The 19,557-nt window shown below is 36.6% G+C and overlaps 2 protein-coding genes across 8 annotated transcripts; both read left to right on the top strand.

The window, feature by feature from the left end:
- Positions 1 to 1,359: 1,359 nt before the first annotated feature.
- On the top strand, positions 1,360 to 9,855 carry LOC143452635 (uncharacterized). Of its 6 annotated transcripts, none has more exons than XM_076953694.1 (8): positions 1,360 to 2,068; positions 4,064 to 4,111; positions 4,358 to 4,438; positions 6,662 to 6,942; positions 7,112 to 7,203; positions 7,371 to 7,524; positions 7,606 to 7,701; positions 9,154 to 9,855. In XM_076953694.1, the coding sequence occupies exons 1-8, from the start codon at positions 1,975 to 1,977 to the stop codon at positions 9,268 to 9,270; spliced, it is 963 nt and encodes a 320-aa protein (XP_076809809.1). In that variant the 5' UTR covers positions 1,360 to 1,974; the 3' UTR covers positions 9,271 to 9,855. The 6 variants fall into 6 exon arrangements, with proteins under 6 accessions (XP_076809809.1, XP_076809817.1, XP_076809795.1 ...); XM_076953702.1 differs by having other exon boundaries at positions 1,363 to 2,068; positions 4,361 to 4,438; XM_076953680.1 differs by having other exon boundaries at positions 1,363 to 2,068; positions 4,007 to 4,111.
- Positions 9,856 to 12,158: 2,303 nt separating this feature from the next.
- LOC143465589 (excitatory amino acid transporter-like) lies at positions 12,159 to 19,356 on the top strand. 2 transcript variants are annotated; one of them, XM_076964009.1, is made up of 12 exons: positions 12,159 to 13,772; positions 14,251 to 14,466; positions 14,544 to 14,693; positions 14,789 to 14,996; positions 15,331 to 15,373; positions 16,334 to 16,484; positions 16,576 to 16,702; positions 16,780 to 16,873; positions 16,969 to 17,108; positions 17,276 to 17,470; positions 17,575 to 17,709; positions 18,474 to 19,356. In XM_076964009.1, exons 1-12 carry the CDS (start codon positions 13,766 to 13,768, stop codon positions 18,679 to 18,681), a joined length of 1,674 nt encoding a protein of 557 aa, XP_076820124.1. In that variant the 5' UTR covers positions 12,159 to 13,765; the 3' UTR covers positions 18,682 to 19,356. The 2 variants fall into 2 exon arrangements, with proteins under 2 accessions (XP_076820124.1, XP_076820204.1); XM_076964089.1 differs by having other exon boundaries at positions 12,163 to 13,918.
- Positions 19,357 to 19,557: the final 201 nt, after the last annotated feature.

Here is a 19,557-nt window from a genome sequence, read left to right as displayed (position 1 = left end):
AATTGCCTTTACCTAGGTTTTGCACCCCCTTAAAAAAGCGGTGCCCAAACTTTTTTAGCTTGCGGGCTATACCTTTTGCAGGGGCAAATTAAAATGATCGACTCGCCTAGTAAAAAAGCTACTGTATGAAATGCTAATTATGTTAACGTTTTTACGTTCTTAGTAGGTTTGGCACATAAAACGATATCAATATTCAACGATTTTGACTCAACAAAGCTTTAAAAAACAAAGGAAGGGCTTCCTTGTTTGAAAAGTAACTAAAAACGTGGTTATGAATAAATATCTAAATAGGTTTTGAATGATGTGCGATCTACTTGAAGAGACTTTGCGATAGACGTTTTTGACCCCTCTGCCCGTAAGGAATATCTCACTCCCCAAAGGTTTCTCCACCCCAAGGTGAGATAATTGAAAATCCCAGTTCTAGTAGGATGATGTCCATATCTCAGATAGCTTATGTCGGCTCGGTGGCGGAGCGGTTAGCGTGCTTGCGTCGTTACTCTCGTTACGGTAATATGCAAGGCGATTCCCAGTTGCACTACGGTTGTAATCTTTAAAGCAAGTATGCGTATGTATGGATTCTGAACGACACTTGCTAAGAACTGTTCATTGGTCTTGAGGATAGGTCCGAAGTTCAGGCTATAGCAAAATGGAAAAGCTTTAGAGACTTATTCATACTTATGAATAAAAATTATTCATTTATGCAGTATCAATAGGTGAAATGACATTTTGTTAGAGTTTGCAATTTGCAGGTGTTTAGATTGATAAGCCAGTGCCCAATGATCGGCGTAACTGAATTAAAGTGCATATATACAGCATGAATGGATGTAGTGCAGAAGTGCACAACCATCAAGTCATGCATTACCGGTGTTATACATTTACCAAATTATGACGTCATTTGGTTGTGCACTTTTGCACTAGACCCGCATGGGCTATAACGGAACATTGCTGCTTTGGGAGAACTTTACTTAAAATTGCCATGCAAAATATGTTTCTTGTTGGCTATACAGTAATCCATTGGACGCCACTTGTTATGACTACCTTGAGACTGGACCATTTTGGTAAGAATATCCGAATGGTCACAATAACCGAAACTGCTATGTCAGTATCGTATAACCACACCAAGATCGATACTGTTCGGCACAGAATGACAAAAAACATCCATGTCATAAAAAATTTTGTTAGCATTAAACAAACACATGGTGACATGTTGCTTTAGACAAGAAATTTTCTAAAATGAGTGTTTGGTTGATCTAAAACAAAGGGAAACAATTGAATTATGATGTAGACTTTTACCTGGCACAATTGTCACTGTCGCGTTACATAATTGGCTTGGAAGTGTTAAGAGAAAAATTTTATAGAGATGAAAAATGATAGTTGTCATGTTATTTGAAATCTGGTCAGAATAAACCTGAGAATTTTATATGGCAGTATTCAAGGCTGTTCCAAAATGGTCATATTATGCAGATTCTACAGTATTCTGATTGCAAAGCAAAATTTATCGCATTGCATACAATGAATAACTGTTAACAGCGCTTAGCACTACTGAATGATCTTGACCAAAAAATGACCTAACATGTGCAAAGTTATGCTTGCATATTTGTACCGGTAATCAGTATATGTATACCCATTATATATGCTTCTTGTAGCTTCTAAAGTATGTGAATATACCAGCATTCAAATGTCATCACAACACCAAAATAATTTTATATATATAATTACTAATTTTGTTAAGATGTCTAGTTTTTGCTTTCACTGCTTAGCCTATTTTGTTATTTAATTATTTTAAGTAACCCGTATATTTGATCCTTTTAAAGTTTTAGGTGTGTGTGTTGAAAAGGTGTCGTTTTATTATTTGTTCATACTGCAATCGACCATAAGCTTTTCTATGTTTTAAACATAATATCCTGGAATTCATGGTGGATCGATTGAAGAAACCTGGATACATTTTAGTTTTCACTAAGTGAGCGTTACGGTATGTCTTATAATGCATACACTCGTAAATTGTCTTCAGAAACTGTGGATGATCGTCCCAGAGGATCTCGACGAACAAGACGATCCCAAATACTAGGTAAAATCTTTGTGTGTTTGTCAGTTGGCATTAGCATTAGTGTTGATTCCAGTTCTGACCATTTTCAGCTGGAAGTGTAGGGATGGGCCAGCCGGGGCCACATTGAAAACATCAGGCAGGATATTGTGTATTTTTTAATTTTTACTTGTGCAAAATCATATGTTATGCATACTTTTTGAATTTAATGCGATTTTGTGATGAGTATAGAGGAACATGATTATTAGCATTCTCAAGGAATTTGATGAGTAGGTTAACCATACACCTCGATCGTGGTGTGCTATCATTTCCATTACTTATCTAGATTATTTTTATATGTCCTGGGTATTTTCAAAGCATTGAAATTTTAATGGAACAATGTCCAACAAGATCCAGCATATTGCCTCAAGTTTGTGGTTAGGAATGTGCAATACAAAATAATTAGCATCCTAGAATGTTCTAAAACTTTTTTTCCGAATCAAAATTTTCAAATCCTGCTAACGTAATCGTGTCAAGACATCAATTGTAGCTGAAGTAGTTCAACGACACATCCATCCTGACAGATTAAGTTTTAATTGCAGTTTTCATGACAGACATTACTGGTAGTCACTGAGCGATTACAACAGTTCATACATTAAAGATAACATTATGCAGATGGCATTCAGCATGCTCTGATAGCAGAAGTAGTAATAACACTAACAAATTAAGCTTCATATTGCTAACCTGTGTTCATACGAAAACAGAGACACAATTAAATGATGCATATGAATGAAGTCAGTAGAGGTGCAGCCAATAATTAACCGGTTTCTTAGATTTTAATCAGAATATGAGATTTGATTCTCCAAGATTTTGTATTCCATAATGAACTGTACATCCATTATTGCATAATCAACGGAAATGATTTACCTGACTAACAGGTTATTACATAATCAACAGATTGATTTACCTAACTACCAAATTATTTTTTGTTGATTTATCTTTCTTTATTACTATGCTTTTATTGCATCATCTGCTTTGCTTTGAAAACAATCTGTCAATCAATCTTTAGATGTATAACACTGTTGTGAACAATGCCTCGAAGGAAGTGCAGTTTACCTTTTCAAGCAGAAAACGTTTGTTTGTTCAAGACAAAGTTAAGCACTACAAATCTGCCATGTAATCTGATTGTAGAAAACGTTGGTGGAATAGGATGTTGCTGATTTTTTGTTGATTGGAGACCTGTAACCTTGCCAAATTACCAAATTATTAAAAGCAAAGTAAGTCAGTTAGTCAGGCATAATAAAATCTAACTTGCAATCTACTTTTTCATACACTTTTCTGGTTTAACTAATTAATTGTGATGATTGATGCCATTTATGTGCCAACACAATCTAAAAAATTGGCCAGTTTAGGCCTACATTTTATAGGCAAGTAGTGCATACCATACCAAAACAACAAATTATAAAGTGCAGAGCAGCAAGCGCACTAACTCCCCATTGGCCGCATGTTTTGTGTGCATTGTGTATAATGAGCTGACAGTAGATAAAAGATTTCAGTTAAAAAAACTTGCCGAATGTACTGGTTTTTGTGCAAAAAAAGACAGATGACTGCTGTACTTTTGGCCCATTCCTACTTGTAATAAAATTTGTATTTAGATGGATTTTTTCTTAACTCCATTATTTTGAAAAACATTTTGAAATCTAAATCTTGCAATAATAGCAATAATAGCAATATAAAAATATATTATTGGTTAAAATAATAACAACGATTCCATAATGTATAAATAAATAATACTTTTGTAGGAAAATATAGATTGAGTAAAGTCTGTTTTTCACAAGCACATTAATTTTGTATCAATATGTTATTGTAGGTTATTGTAGGCTTACTGATGTCAAAACAAAGGTTTTTTGATATGTTAAAAATATTTAAATCTTGTTCTCTGGTTTACATCTACTTACGATTTGTTTTCTAAATTCGGAACAGATGCAGAAGTGAATGCTAACAATAGCAATAATGTGTTTATTGAAAATGATCTTGCAGCTAAATCTAGTAACCTTGACTTACCCCCTCCACAAAGAAGGACTTCAGGTATGATAACACTTTGCTCTGAATTCAACCAAAGTAATTTGTTTTTGAATAATCCACTGCACCCAAGAGCCATTTGCATCTCACATGTCACATATATACTTAATTCAATTTGTCTAATGTTGTAATTGTGTGAATCACTCTTATAAAATCCATGATACTGAAGTTGAGAGCACAGAAAACTATTGTGGTTCAGAGCAGTTTCACATTCAAGAAATGTAACTGCATAATTTATGTTTTGATGACAAGCAGGCAGCAAAAGTCCTGCTCGGAATCGTAAAAGCAAACTTATTGAAACGATGGCTGCCAATTTTGAAAGAAGGAAAACAGGTAGAAATAAGCTAACACTGCACAAAACTTATTTGTTTTAACATCAGTACAGTAGACTCCACTTATTATGACCACCTTATAGCCTGGCCATTTTTGTCATTATATCCGAATGGCCACAATAACTGGAGCTGCTATGACACTGTTTAACCACACCAGGATCGATACAGTTAGGCACAAAATGACAAAAAACATTTGCCATTTATTTCATTAACATTATACAGCAACATGAAAGTCGATATCAACAAGTGAATTGAGAGTACATGTGGCACAATAGTCACTGTTACATAGCATCAGTCACATGAAAATTTCAGATAAAATTTCAAAAAGATGGAAAAACTGGTCATAGTAAACGGAGAATTTTATGTAACAAAATTCGAGACCATACCAAAATGGTCATTTAAAGCGGGTGGTCATATTATTCGGATTCTACTATATTTGTGTACCCTGGTTGTCATCTAATTGGTTGAAAAGCTGTTTTGGTTGTTCATTATCACACAAGTTACGCAATTTTGCATTATAATTTAACTCTATTACATCTACATCTTTATGTTTTTGCTGTTGGTTGTATGTCATCTGCGATAATGTTTGTTGTAATACATGTTTTGTATGTTTAGTAAGAGCTTAACCACAGGCTTTGGTTTTGGATGTAAATTAACTCAATCTGTCAGTATTGCCTTGTCTTAGACATTGTTTGCTTAAGCATTTTTCATATCTTTTTCTTAGTGATTCCTAAAAATACCAATTGCGGGTTGTTTTTTTGTAATTCAATGCTAACAACTTGTTTTTTACTTTGATGCGCTTTTCGTAATAACACTTTTCAACAGACATTGATATATGTAATTTAATCACGACACATGATAACCATGTAATGGCATATCTGTAATATATAGGCTACAAACAATTGAATATTTTCTTAATTTGCAACCTTGCTTTGCATTTTAATGATAAAAGCACTTGTTTAAGTTATTAATTTTTATCTGCAATTATATAGTCTTTGTTAATTGCTCCAAGCTAGTGTATACAATATCACACAACGCACTCAGTTTATAGAATTGTTTCAAAAACTTTTTATTGTGCTTTTTATAGACTTTTTTGCTTGGTGTGTCAACGTTTTGAAGTTAACATGTAAAGTGATTATATCTCCAGAGCTTTGAACCTGTAATGGCAAGCTTATAAAGGGCACAGTTTCAAATTTTATTTGCACCAAGTACTGGTCTATTTGCACAATATAACGTATTTGCCTACTGGCTCTACTCATCTGTGATTTAGTTTTGCTACCTAATATATGGCTTAATGAGTTATGTCAGTTGTATGGTTAATTGTAATTAGCTGGTTTTACAGAAGGCTTATTTTCTGCAACAATGTTGTTTCACATTCCCTTAAAAAAATGAAATTCAGCTGGATTTTTTCTGTTTGCATAATTATTTTGTTTGATAGATCCTCCGTCTAGTACAACCAAAGTGATCACACTGGTTGGCGCTTGTTAAAAATATCACTGTAAAATAAGAAATAAAGCTGGAAGCAATCTTGCAAGTTGTTGAAATGTATAGTTTAAGTAAAAAGCTCATAAAACACCTGTATATAGCCAACTGGAGTAAAAAAAAACAATCACTGAGTATAAGTAAAGTTTCAGTTTCAAAACAAACTGTAAAGGTTTCCACCTTCAGTTGAAAGTTTTTCTTTCAATTTCTCTTTGAACCAGACTTTGAATTTTTATTATTTGTCTTTGCTGAAATATGATGTATGAGTTGAGGATGAAGATGTTGCATGCATAAAATGTAGCCCTGCTGGAAGCTAAAATAGGTTGCTGACATATGTTGAAGAATGTACGTTGATAAATTTGCTTTGTTTTTAGAGTAAACAGCTAAAATACTGTGCCGTAATGTTTCTTAAATACCTTGTAGATGAAGCAGAAACCCCATAACAAACAAAAACAGTAAACTTTTGATAAAAAGTATATTTTGATGCATGTCGTACTCAGCACACAAAATTAGCACTGCAGAAAATAAAATGTATAATTTGCATGCAATAAAAGTTTTAAAATTTGTTTTCGATCAATGCTAGAGTATAAAAATTTTTATTAAGTATTTTTGAAAAAGAGTGTGTATTTAAAAACTGTCATTTATGTGCCTGTCAAGAAAAATGCCACTGAAGCATAAAAAAGTGTTGTGCTGTATTTTCTAGACTGTTTGTAATGTCAACTAACGATAAAATTATTCTTAGATAATGTAAATTCATCATCTTCGTCAAGCTCTGTCCCAGCACAGCGAGTTCCTATAAGTAATGGAGATGTTATACCAACGACACCCAAGGACACCCCTGTTGCTGCTGAAACCCAAAAGGTTGAAGTAAATTCTTCCTCACCTCCCGAAACAAAGAAAAGTGGCCCGAGCGCTCGTCGTGGCAAAATTCAAAGAGAAAAACGAATGCTACGACAAAAGCGTAGAAGCACTGGAGTAGTGAATCCAAAGGACATCAACAAGGATGGAGAAGATAAAAAAGACGTATAATACAATCACATGAAGAATATGAGCTATGCATTCGATATGTTATTATCTAGCTGAAAAGAGATTACCACTTTCTCTTATTTAATTATGCCGTTTCTTACCATTCACAACTTTAATTCATTTGTGAAAAGTACATTACAATTACACATTTTTTTTGTTTTGGCAGGATAACACAGAAAAGGGCTTCAAAGATGAAACAGATGCAAATACGCAGTCTAATGAACTTACACCTAATTCAGCATACACTTCTGGATCCAGGTGGTTGATATATGTTTTTATTTTTAATCCATATGCCATAGTGGAGGATTATTCTTATGAGACATCGCAGTGCCCTTTGGCCAAGACATAGCTCCCACAATAATAAAGGTATCGCGTTACCGCCTGTGTCCATGAAGTTTGAAATTATTCCTTGTTGATCTGGCCAGGGTAAGCCTGACCAACACTGAAGTAACTTCAAGCAAATCTAACGCAAGTAACGGATCGCATGAAAGTACGACGTCAATATCAACCACGAGAGTCTCCTATACTTCGTCTTCAAGGGCACTTGGAAACCAGGCACATAATTCATCGAATTCAAAGGTTCGCATTCTGAGAAAATAGTTTCCAATGATGTCCTTTCCACTGTGAATTGTTCACTTATTAATAACGTTCTTCTTGTAGGGAAACCAGGCTGAAATGGACGAACTTCGTACCAAACTAGAAGCAGCGGAAGTTACCATTTCAAAATTGAGAAAAGAAATTAAAGTTATGGATAACGTACGTTTTTTTACAGTTTGTTTACCATGTACTATTTTGTCATGTCTAGGTGTTATTGCAAGGACTTGGCCGTCAGTATCCACGATAATATATCATTCTGTTTGATGTGAGTAATTAACGTGATATTGGTTTAATGACTTTGCGTCAATCAATTGCACTCAGTGTATAAAGCAAATAGAAAAACCTGCCTATGACAACATGTCTGCCCATTCTCGAGTGCCCTGGGCTCTTAATATCATTAATAACGCGATCGGAGCGTATTATTGCTTGTACAATGTGTTATCTGATAAGCTGTCAAATTCTGTGGTTATCAGGCTTGATGTTATGCGGATGGCCACTTTAAAAATATACCGTTGGCATGTATGCGCGCTTTTAACAGCATTCGTGTATATCTCAAAACCTTTCCAATAAGGACACATTGGCATTTTTGAAACTATCCAGTCTTCAATTTAATGTTTTCCTTTGTCGCGGATGGAGCCATCGTGATTACATTTTACCTTTATACGACCAGATCCATTATTTGTTTTGTTTATTTGACCGGCTAAGGTCAATTTCGCTTCTGTGCTTGCCCAGGCTTGTTCCTTTCTTCACTCAGTCGTACTGTCTATAAATGGACATAGGATTTAATGTTTTCGCAAGTATGCGTCAGCCTGACCACAGAAATAGATACGATTGCTATTACAGGTACGCTAAGCTTAAAATAATCCTGTGTTGTGCAATTTCTGGTCGCCTTAAGCGGCAGGTATTGCTTTGCGACGTGTGTCGAGGCGATTGGTGACAATCTGTAACTTGCTAAGCGTGATGCTACTCAATACTGGTTGGTCGATCATCGGCTATTGCCTTTGCATTGTTGTTTATTGGCCTTCTGAATCTTATTAAACAACGCAATGTACGAAGTACCTTTGATTTAACAAGCTGAACTGGACGCATAAATCAGTTGTTCCCCCAAAGAAGCCCGTCTTGTTTCTGTATTGAGCCTTTCTGTAAATTGCTGCTCGTTGTTGTCTACGGTAGATCATTGGATTTACAATTTCGTTTACAATCTTGTGACCGCTGTTTTACGACACTGTTGAACAAAGAAGTCAATTAATTCTGCAATTAATCTGTCACATTTGAATGTTTTGCATTTACTTAGCAAAACGTTTATTATTAGATTTATTATTTCGTATATTAATTACAGCTTCCTTTCGTATCAAGGTTCATTGCTTTGTGTTTAGGGTTTGTCTTGTCTTATGATAACGTTCAATGCAATCAGACGCATGGAATAAAGCTACTTAAACGTAAATGCTCACTCAAAATCGGCGTAAATAACCAGTTTTATGGATTTACCCAACTCTTTAACTAAATGTCGGTTATGTTAGGTTCCAGTTTCTCCTAGACAACCAAATCAGGTCGATTATATCTTTCAAAAGTTTCTCTATCGAATGACGACGAATTTTTTTGCGTCTGCAGGAGCTTCACGTCCTGGAGGAAGAGAATCACCAACTGAAGACGTCGAATAAGATGCTGGAAGAAGAAAACAAGGCGATGTTGCGATTCGTCCGAGGCTCTCAATCCAACCGAACCTGATGCAATCGATTTTATGCATTGCTACCTGCTTCGACTTCGACTTGGTCTTCACGACTTCAAACTCTTTGCTTGTTTGTGTCATAGACAGTGTTTCGTGTCCGCCTGTAGTTTCTAGACAAAACAGCTTTCTTAACGTCACGCATCGCCGAGCGCGTCCGCTGTTAGCGGACTCGCATGCCGTGACGTTGTAGTTTTAACTTCTTCTGAGATCACTTATAAGTGACGAATGAAAGACTTTACACGCTTTTTCTTATGTATTCTGTTTGCACTAAACCTAGCTTGTGAAGGGTGATAGCGTGGGGTCTTATTCTATCGCTAGACCACAATGTTAATTCTTTTTGTTCTTTAACATGTAGATGTAGTTTATAGTTTTAAATGTACAGCATTTCCATCCACTTAGGTTCTTTGGTAATCGGTATCCACTGCCTTTATGCATTTTCTTTTGTTTTATTTGTTTTTGGTGCTTTTTAGAGGGTCACGAACAAAATGGCTCAAGCCTGTTAAACGCAGCAGTAAGTTTGCCACCTTGTACCTACAACCCCCTGTTTTTGAGACAGCTAGGTGCGTTCTGGGTACACTTGGTGCGGTCCATGCAATTTCCCGCCCATTAGTTACAATACAAGGACCAGCATATCGCGCTGTGCAATCGTGTCACGGTACAAACGCGAAGATCTATCAAATTTTTATCAGAGAGGTTGTGCTTTTTGAGGTGCATTTTTAAAGTTTAACGTCCGCTGCACTTAGACGCTATTTTAAAGTTTCATTCGCATTCAGTTACGTCACGCAGTTAAAGTCGTTTTCGTCATTCCGTTTCGTTTAGAGACCTTATCACTTTCAGCGAAGTGTTAATCATTGTGTGGGTTTCATTACGCCGGAGGTGTCAGTTCATACCTTTTAGCTTTTATCATGTTTTGCTCTTGGGGACATTCTGCAGATCTTTCTTATTTCTTGTCAAAATGCTTGCTACTTACCCATCTCTATACTAAAACTTTATAATTTGTTACTAACATCGTGTTATTGTTGCTATGAAATTGATTAATACACGTCGTAACTGTACAAACTCTGATGTTTTTTTTAGTTGGTTAGGCGTTCTTCCAAGTAAGGTTTGTCGAGAACAATTTCAAAAGCCATCTCTCGATTTACTTATCATAATTCATAACATAACCATGGTATAGCATCGAGCAATTAGAACTCACGTCCGTTGCAAAAAATACTTCAGGTACTCGTTGGGTGGCGTGAGTGAGACGTTTGGCCACTCTATGATCTTTGTTCGCATCTTTTGAAAAACCGAACGTGGATAATTTTTCAAACAGAGACTACTTCACGCTTTACATTGTCTTATCGTAACGACGAAAAAGCTAAGTGGAATACACATAGTAACTGATTAGGCCTATATTAGATCCCTGCACGGGTATGCAGGTCGCGGGGGTGGTTGTGGGAACCCGCAAGAGCTTCCCTGCGGTCGTGGGTATAGTTTTTAAAACGCGGGGCGGGTGCGGATACCCGCAAAAGATCAACTGTTATGGAAGGGCGGGTGTCCGCATTGGAATCATTGCGAATTTTATCCATAAAATGGTTGTGCTAACTTTTGTTAAATACAATTACAATAGTTACTTTTTGTTTAAATCACCATAAAAATAATACTACAAAATTAAGAACGCTCAAACGTTGTCTCCCTCCTTTTGTTATTATGTTACAGCTTCTAATCGCAGTAGGAAGGGTATTATTTATCAGGTACAGCAGCCTCGTATGGATTTTATTAGATTATATCCATCCCAACTCACAAAAGACTTGCTGAGTCGAGATTACTGAGAGATAATAATATTACTAATAATAATGCGTTAATAATACTGTCGCTTAATGTTCGTAGTAACAGACTTATACGGTACTCTTATCACGAAGGAAATCAGAAAAACCGCAACAGTGATTAAGAAAAAATGCAAACAGTTTTAGCTACTTTCACATGAGAATGTGCAAGCATAAAGCAAATTTGGTTTCATGTATTCGAAAGGAGTATTTTATTTTATGAGAACGATGGTAACTGCTAACAAGGACCAGTAGACAGAAATTAAAAATGCGGGCACCCGCAAATGAACCAGTACAGGCGCGGGACGAAAGACGGTAGACAAATTTAGAATGCGAGCACCCACAAATGCGGTGCGATCGCAAGTCTTGAGGTCTGAGTCAAGATCTTTGCGGGACGGTACGGGCATAAAAAATTGCCCGAGTTAGACTCCAGCCTGTATAAATTGTTATGATACAAGGACACTTAGACCAACAGTAACCTAGCCTTGATAACTTGATAGTTCGACATAAAACGAACAGCAGTTCAATTGTAAAACTTGTATTTACGAAACTAAAGTTGTAACATAACGTCACTAAACGACGACGTTTTCAGTTTGATTTTGAGAAAAGGTTGGAGAGAAAAGATTTTACAAGTCATATTGCTTTGGATCTTTTCTTAATGGATTTTAGATTACTCCAGTATATTGGCAGCTTCAATGCCTATCTATCATCGAAAACGAATACTTGCACGTCCGTGATCATCCATGCGTTAACTTGTTTTGATTAATACTTTCTCCGTTGGGACAAAAGTCATCAGATGTCGCATGAATTTGGCTTATTTCAACTACTTCCTCGCTAGACAATTGAACTCACTTCAACTTTTCGCTAGCTTGAAGCCAATTGACTTTGCGTCATACCACCGTCATGCAGTTGTGCACATTGTAATTTATTTCAAATTCTCATCTACGCTTTTTTAGCTCGATGATTCTGCTTTGTTCATTTAAACCTAATCAATTTTTTCCGAAAGTCAGTCAAGATAATTTATGTGTTGTGAAAGGAATTTCGATTGACGAAGTAACTGAGTCATTAAGTTTGTAGTAACACGTCGGTTCAAGTAGTTTTTTTTCTTTTCTGCGCCAAGCCGAATTTTCTTGATAACACTGTGCGAAGGGAAGCGATAAGACAGTTAAGAGCTAAACCCAAAACTACCTTAACGTCGTTGGCTAGCTTTTGTTTTCCTTTTCAGCTATAGATTTTTCTTTCTCTGCAAAATTATAAAAGGTTGCGATATTTACATTTCCATACATCTAGATGTTTATTTCAGACAGCAAAGGCTAGCTTTTGGTTCGTGAGGGAAGCACACAAACCTAAAGTATGCGGAATACAGTACCTAAAGTATATGGAAGTCCACGTAAAAAAACTGTATTATTTAGGCTGTGTGAAGCTTTTCTTTGCGTTTATGATTTAAATTTCTTCACTTAGTTTCATCCTCGGCTAGTGACGTTAGCCATCAGAATGACTTTAGGCTTATCAATTTATGTGGAAAAGCGTCGGCTGTTTGCCATGGTCTTGTATTTTTGTCTTAAATTTAAAATACTTCTCATTTTAGTTTATTCATCGGACACAGACATTTCATCAGCACGTCAACTGCACCGCGTCCTATGTTATAGCAAAATTGAAAACATATAATTTTCTTTTAGAATGGTGTTTTAATTTATTCTATGTTTTGCATTTGGCTATATAGCCCTACAGCTATAAGTGACTGTCGCATGTGCGGAAATGGTTTATCCGCTCGAAATTTGATAACGATTCGTCACTGTGGTTGTTTACAGAATTTGGGACTTTTTTCAGCAAGTTCTTATTGTTTTTTTACTTTTAGTTTTTAACAGGTGACACTTACTTCTTTTTTATTTAAGATTTTCTCCATATTCACAGTCTGCCTTGCTTACAAGTAAGGCTATTTCAATGATTGATTTTTGTCAAACACGTCTTACTTCGAATAGTACGGGCCCGCTGAAGCTCTTTTTCTGTTTGGCTGGTAACTCAAGTCGTGAAAACAGCTAAGCAGATAAAGGAAATGCCGTAGAAATAATTTGCAGACCCTATAACATACGGTTTTAAGTTTTAGTGTATACTGTTAGTAAAAACAACGACGGCTTGCATGATTTGGCAGGTTATGTGTGTACGAAATCTGAGAACGTGTTTTGAAAAAACGTGGCAAGGCAGAGAGAAAAAGCTCAAATAACTTTTTGGTTAGTCTTTACACGAAAACACCGACGCGTATGCTGTGTGCTTGCTTTTCGTTTTTGAAAGGTGAAATGAGTGTCGATATACAGTAATTGACCGATAAACTCAGCAAGAATGTGTGGTACAATTGCAGTCATTTGTAGTGTCACGTAGTTGTTATTTCAAACAGTTTTGTTAAAACAAGCTCTATCTCGAAAAGTGGTTATATTTAGCTTACATTTATTGAATTGATGATAGATTTTCCGCAGCTAGTCAAAAGTCACGATATAACGATACATCATGTATACTAGCAAAGCCGCATTTTATTGGAATGTTATAATTATCGGTTATACAAGTTGTTTTTGTTGTACATTTAACTGATTAGGCTGATTCTTGTCATATTTTGGGTGGAGTACCCTGGAAAATAAAAACACGTACTGGTAGCAATAAGACAGTATACCTTGGTTAAGTTTAGTATGGTTTTATGCCGGGTAAGTTGCCCAGTTTGCCAATTCAAACTGTTAAGCGATGAAGTAGGTTTACTGTAGACCAGTGATTTTCAACCTTTTTTATTCAGCGACCCATTTTGCAACCCAATAGGCCTATAATCAGACGATCCCCTTCCAAAAATTTCCAGGTAAACATATGTAATGTTGTTGTGCATACACTATAGCAAAATAAAAACAAGTAAATGATATTGCTGTTAAAGCAAAGGCTCATGTATTAACTCATTGAAAGCTCTCGCGACCCCTAAAAAGGCTAATGTCTCCTATGGGGGTCGCGAACTCCTGGTTAAAAACCACTGCTGTAGACCATAGGCCAAGAATAAAACAAATTTATGGTTGTCTGTCTAGTCTTGGCGTAAACAGTCGCTGATATATATTCGTTCTGAAGAATTTTTCTCAATTCAGCATTTAATTGTGGCTTTGTAAAAGGCGATTTCATAAACCTTGGGTTTGATTGATTCAGATATAGCGGGAAATTGTAGTGGAAGAAATAATATCCAAGTGAACATGTCGTCATTTCAAGGCGATGCCATTCATCTTGATCCTATGATTCCAAGAGATGAAACGAACAAGGATAAACGAGCCTCCGTGTCGAAGCAATTACCGAAACATGAGGTTGTTTTTTGTGGGAGACTGAAAATAAAAAAAGAAACTTTGCTTGTGGTCCTGACTGTTGCAGGTAAAACGCGAATAAGGATTAACCACACACTGACGTCACTCTGCTAGTGACTTTTACTGATTTTGTTCTTTCGTTAGGGGTGTGTTTGGGTTTGTTGATCGGATCCCTTTTGAGATTGACAAAACCGTCAGACACAGCGGTCTTGCTCATCACGTTTCCTGGAGAGATTCTGATGCGAATGCTAAAGATGCTTATCATTCCTATTATCATCACTAGCGTCATAACCGGTGAGTGGGTTCAAATTCCTGCAGGTAGGCGTTAGTAGCATAACTTCTATGATATAAGACAAACCATGCATTTTACCTTGCGTTTCATAACGAAGGTCTGGCAAATCTTGATATGAAGAAAAGCGGCAAGATGGGTGCCCACGCTGCAGCATATTACTTGTCAACCACGACCTTGGCTGTTATACTCGGAATGTTGTTGGTAAGCGCTATTCAACCTGGAAACCCCAGAATTCGCCAGAATCAGTCGGTCGGAGAAGCACAAAAAACTGTTTCTACACTCGATACATTTCTGGACTTAATCAGGTAAAAAGGTTTGCTTTTGCATTGCATTCTAACGCTTCTAAAATACGTATCGCCTGTATCAGGCGCCACCAAATATTTTTTTCACAAAAGGCCAGAAAAGCATGAGAACTCACAATCGCCGGCCAAATTTCCACTTTATTCAATGCGCTACAATACAATAAGCTCACTTGTGGCACAGTGTGGCAGGCCGAATAAACTAATCTCGCGATTCTGATCCGGCCTGCGGGCCGTAGTTTGGTGACCCCTGACCTATTGTAACCTTTTTGTGCGTGTTTCTGTTCTAAATAAAGCAAGTGTATAACTTAAATATCTTCTGATGTGTTTCTTCATATAGGAATCTCTTTCCGGACAACATCATTGCTGCATGCTTTCAAGTGGTAAGCAACATAAGACTCTTAACGTTTTGACATATGTGATAAATTTGTTTCATATCTCTGTTGTCTGTAAATGTATATGAGCGTTATTGATGTTTTGTCACGTTTGCAGTAAACCTCATGTAAATGAAACGATAAATTTGCATTGTAAAGTAATTGAAATATCTGCTATAAAAAGCAGGTTTGAAATAAGTAAAATCATTATATCGAATGCACGTGCCACAAAGAAGCATATGCATGTTGTTATAAATTAAGCTTTGAGTAAATGAAGACGAATTACGTTTGTAATGTGAATGTTTTTAAATTCACTTTTTTTCGGCCATATAACCGAGCACTGCAAAGAAAGCGTATTTTCTTTTTTGTGCACGTTATGTTCTTTCTTGCCCAGGCCAAATCAGAAACCTTTATCTGAACAGGATGGCTCTGAGGCGGGTTTTATCCGTACTCCATTCCAACCGATCTTGGTCTGATCTGCTCATCATATCTTCCTCAATATGTGCAGCAACTTGCATTGTAGCTCTGACAAGTGACTGTAGACTTGAAGATTTATTGAAGCACTTCCGTAAATTGTCTTTGATTTTTAATTGAGAAAAATTTGTGTAATTTATATTAGACAATATACAGTAACTGCCTGGTAAATAAATTTGACGTTGGTAAGACAAGTTTGTAGTACTCAAGTATAAATGCTGGTTAAATATAGAGTGGGAAACTGTAATGTCAAAACACAAAAATATTGATTTCGAAATTTCTCAGATTGCCACAGATCATTTGCACAATCTCGACTTATTTCTTTGCAACTACTTCATCGTATTGAATGATTTGTTTCATTTGTGACTTCAAGAATATATTAATGTTTTTTCTTGTGCTACGCTTATGGACTTTACTGTGTGACTTTGATGTCCACTTCCGCAAATTTCCGTCCTTTGTTTAACAAAATATTCAACATGTTTTTTTATGTTTCAGGCTCAGACAAAACTTACAGAAACCCCTGCAAACATCCTGGATATAGCGGCCAACATAACTAACTTAACTACAAACGCCTCTGCAGAATCGGAAGTTTATCATGTGAAAGTTTCCAGAACTTTGGAAAGAATCCCAAACACTAACATCTTAGGTGAAATTCAGATCAGATTGTACAATTCGATTATAAAAATCTTTTCCTTTTTTTGCTACTGAAGTTGTTTTTTTCCTGATTATTGTTGCAGGAATTATTGTCTTCTGCATTTTCTTTGGAATTATTTTGTCAAACCTTGGCTCAGAAGGGAAACCTGTAAAAGAATTTTTTAGTATTCTCAATACAATTTTTATGAAAATGATTGTCGCAGTCATTTGGTGAGTTTCAATTTTCTTTGGTAACTTAAAGAGATCTTTAAAAAAAATTGTGCTAAATAACGTTTGTATCAAATTAGGTATTCTCCAATAGGAATATGCAGTTTAATTGCTGGTAATTTGGTTAAAATGGGAAGCTTATCTGATCTGATAGAAACTCTAGGATTGTACATGGTAAGATAAATTTTATTCTAAAATTTTATTCTATGCTTCATCATTTTCGCTTTATTTCATTGATGCTTCGTAACCACTGAAGCAATCTTTTCCAGCTGACGGTCATTGTTGGACTTACAATCCATGGACTTATTACTTTGCCACTAATATTTTACATCGTAACAAGAACTAATGCTTACCGTTTTTATGCTGGTGTGTTCCAAGCTTGGTTGACAGCGCTCGGAACCGCGTCAAGGTATAATATAACGTTGACACAATTCTAAACTATGCAAATGAAACTATACCACTTCTATAGCATGGAAATATCTCTCTTTAAAGTTTTCATATACCAAATACACATGTCACATTCATAAGAGAAACTATGCAGCAGTAAATACGAGCAATTCAAACAACCGTTTCTAGTGCTGGGACTCTGCCGCTTACTATGCAATGTCTTGAGGAGAATCTAAAAATTGACAAGCGTGTTACTCAGTTTGTGCTTCCTCTTGGCGCTACGATGAACATGGATGGTACAGCACTCCTGGAAGGCGTTGCCGCTATCACGATTGCGCAAATGTACCAATACAGTCTTACCTTCGGCCAGCTCGTCACAATCAGGTAAGCATCAGACAAACGACTAACATGACACGTATTCAGTACAATAGATGCTTAAGGTGATGATATCGGTCATCATTGTTTGACTCTCATTTCCTCTGTTTCAGTGTAACTGCTACCCTTGCAAGTGTTGGAGCCGCGGCCATACCAAGTGCTGGTCTTATTACGCTGCTTTTGGTTCTCTCTGCCATCGGTGTTCCAACAGAGGCAGTTGGTCTCCTGTGGTCAATCGATTGGTTCCTGTAAGCACCTATTGACCGAGTGACCTTAATGTTAATATGGTATTATAAATAATCCACTCGGTGGAAGGATGACTAGAGTACCTGGCTTGCAATGATACGACGGGCGCTACACTGTTGTAATGTCCTTGTGCAAGACATGAACGACGCCCGCGCTTGTTCACTGATCCTAGTAAACAGCTTCGAATTTGGGCAATACCACAAAAAGTTAAAAAAGCGAGAAATGTGTGCGTGTCTATCGAAAATAGCACAAAGACAAGCTTCGAAACTAGGGCTCAAGTGATCAGGAATCATCGCCGAGTTTAAGTCGTTCAAAAACTGAAAAGATTCTGATACCATACCATATTATTTTGCAGTTAATCCAGCGATTGTTCCGTGTAGTTTACCACGAAGCAGCGCTATTTGCAACGCAACCCGCAAACGAAATGAAAACCTAATGACACGATCTAAGTTATTGTAATGATTAATGCAACGACCCGCGCAATCATTAATCAACGCCCCGTGTAGCTCCGCCGCATATCTCGTAATCACGTCCATGATGTTCTCAGTTCAGCCCCTCAGTTCTCTTCAGTTCTTTTCAGTTGCGTGATTGCGATTCATCATTTTAAGATTACCAGTTTCCTTTTATGGTTTGTTTAATTTTACTTGTTGTGTTTCAGCCTAGTTTAGTTTTTTGTCTCTTAAAGCTGTGCAATTAGAATACGATTATTTACAACTGTCTGTTCAGTTCAGTTATCATTGCTAAATGTCTTTTGTGTCTTTTTCAGCGACCGTCTTCGAACTTCAGTGAATGTTCTTGGAGATTGTATTGGCGCTGGAATCGTGCAGCATCTTCATAAGAACGACCTGGAGGCTGCAGCATCACCGGTGGAATTAATGCCGGAAGAGGGAATGAGTTTTCGCAAGTCAGATATCAATGATGACGGTATATGTGATAGCGGTCTGGTTATGAGCAGTACCAAGACATTGCCGTAGATTTTATGAGCGACTGTTGACATGACTTTGTGTTGATCTGTTCGTTATTTAACTATGTTGACTCTTTATTAAAAATGTTGTGAAATCGAAATGTGTATTGGATACTATTTGCATGCACGTCCACTATATAGTCTTTATTGTTCGACACAATGCTTACATATTTTTTCTCTTCTACTCCAAATAACGTTTATTTAACATTATTTGGAATTTCAACGAGAAACAACAGTCAAAACAACTTCTATAGTGATGCATATTAGGCATGAGATATTAAGTTGCCTACATCAACTCTACCTCAAGAAACGGTAAATATTGTTCTTTTTGCAACGATATATTTGCTACGTCAGTCATGACTTTAGTGCTGTGAATCGCTTGATGTTGTGATGATATTATAAAATTGCTTGCAAATCGAATGCCGCATAGAATACTTGTTTACGGAAATCGGCAAAGCAAAGCATTGCGTTACGTAATCGATTACGCTCTGCTTATCGTATTAAGTCGTGACAAAAATGTCGTGCATGCCTGCATTGCGTGTATTGTTATTCATAGTTGTTCAATGCGTTACAGTGTACGAAGTCAACCCTAGAAAGTGGTCGACTTTATTATGTAGCTGTCCCAATGTTCTATCTTGATGTATTCGTTCAAACAAGCTTCAATATAATCAGATTGTACAGTTGTCATTCCTGTGTTATTATTGCTGAAGTCTATCAAAGTTCACTGTTAAGATATACACAATTAAACAGACTTTGTAGTGAAGTGGGCAAACCTTACAGGTTAAGGTACCATACACCACTTTTCATTACAATGTATTGTGTTGTGCTGGAGTAAAGTTGTGTAGTGTGTGTGAAAACGACTGAGCAGTTTCTTGCGACAGCGCAT

The sequence above is a fragment of the Clavelina lepadiformis genome, chromosome 1 (assembly GCF_947623445.1).
Source record: "Clavelina lepadiformis chromosome 1, kaClaLepa1.1, whole genome shotgun sequence".
NCBI classification, from domain to species: domain Eukaryota; kingdom Metazoa; phylum Chordata; class Ascidiacea; order Aplousobranchia; family Clavelinidae; genus Clavelina; species Clavelina lepadiformis.
The sequence above is the reverse complement of the archived record's forward strand: the minus strand, read 5'-3'. Positions and strand labels throughout refer to the sequence as shown.

Coding starts and splice junctions, on each gene's coding strand:
- LOC143452635 (XM_076953680.1), top strand. CDS start 1,975: ATGTCTTATAATGCATACACTCGTAAATTGTCTTCAGAAACTGTGGAT. Junction 2,069..4,006: donor AAGACGATCCCAAATACTAG/GTAAAATCTTTG, acceptor AATTCGGAACAG/ATGCAGAAGTGAATGCTAAC. Junction 7,525..7,605: donor ATAATTCATCGAATTCAAAG/GTTCGCATTCTG, acceptor TTCTTCTTGTAG/GGAAACCAGGCTGAAATGGA.
- LOC143465589 (XM_076964009.1), top strand. Junction 16,485..16,575: donor CCCAAACACTAACATCTTAG/GTGAAATTCAGA, acceptor TTATTGTTGCAG/GAATTATTGTCTTCTGCATT. Junction 17,710..18,473: donor TGGTCAATCGATTGGTTCCT/GTAAGCACCTAT, acceptor TGTCTTTTTCAG/CGACCGTCTTCGAACTTCAG.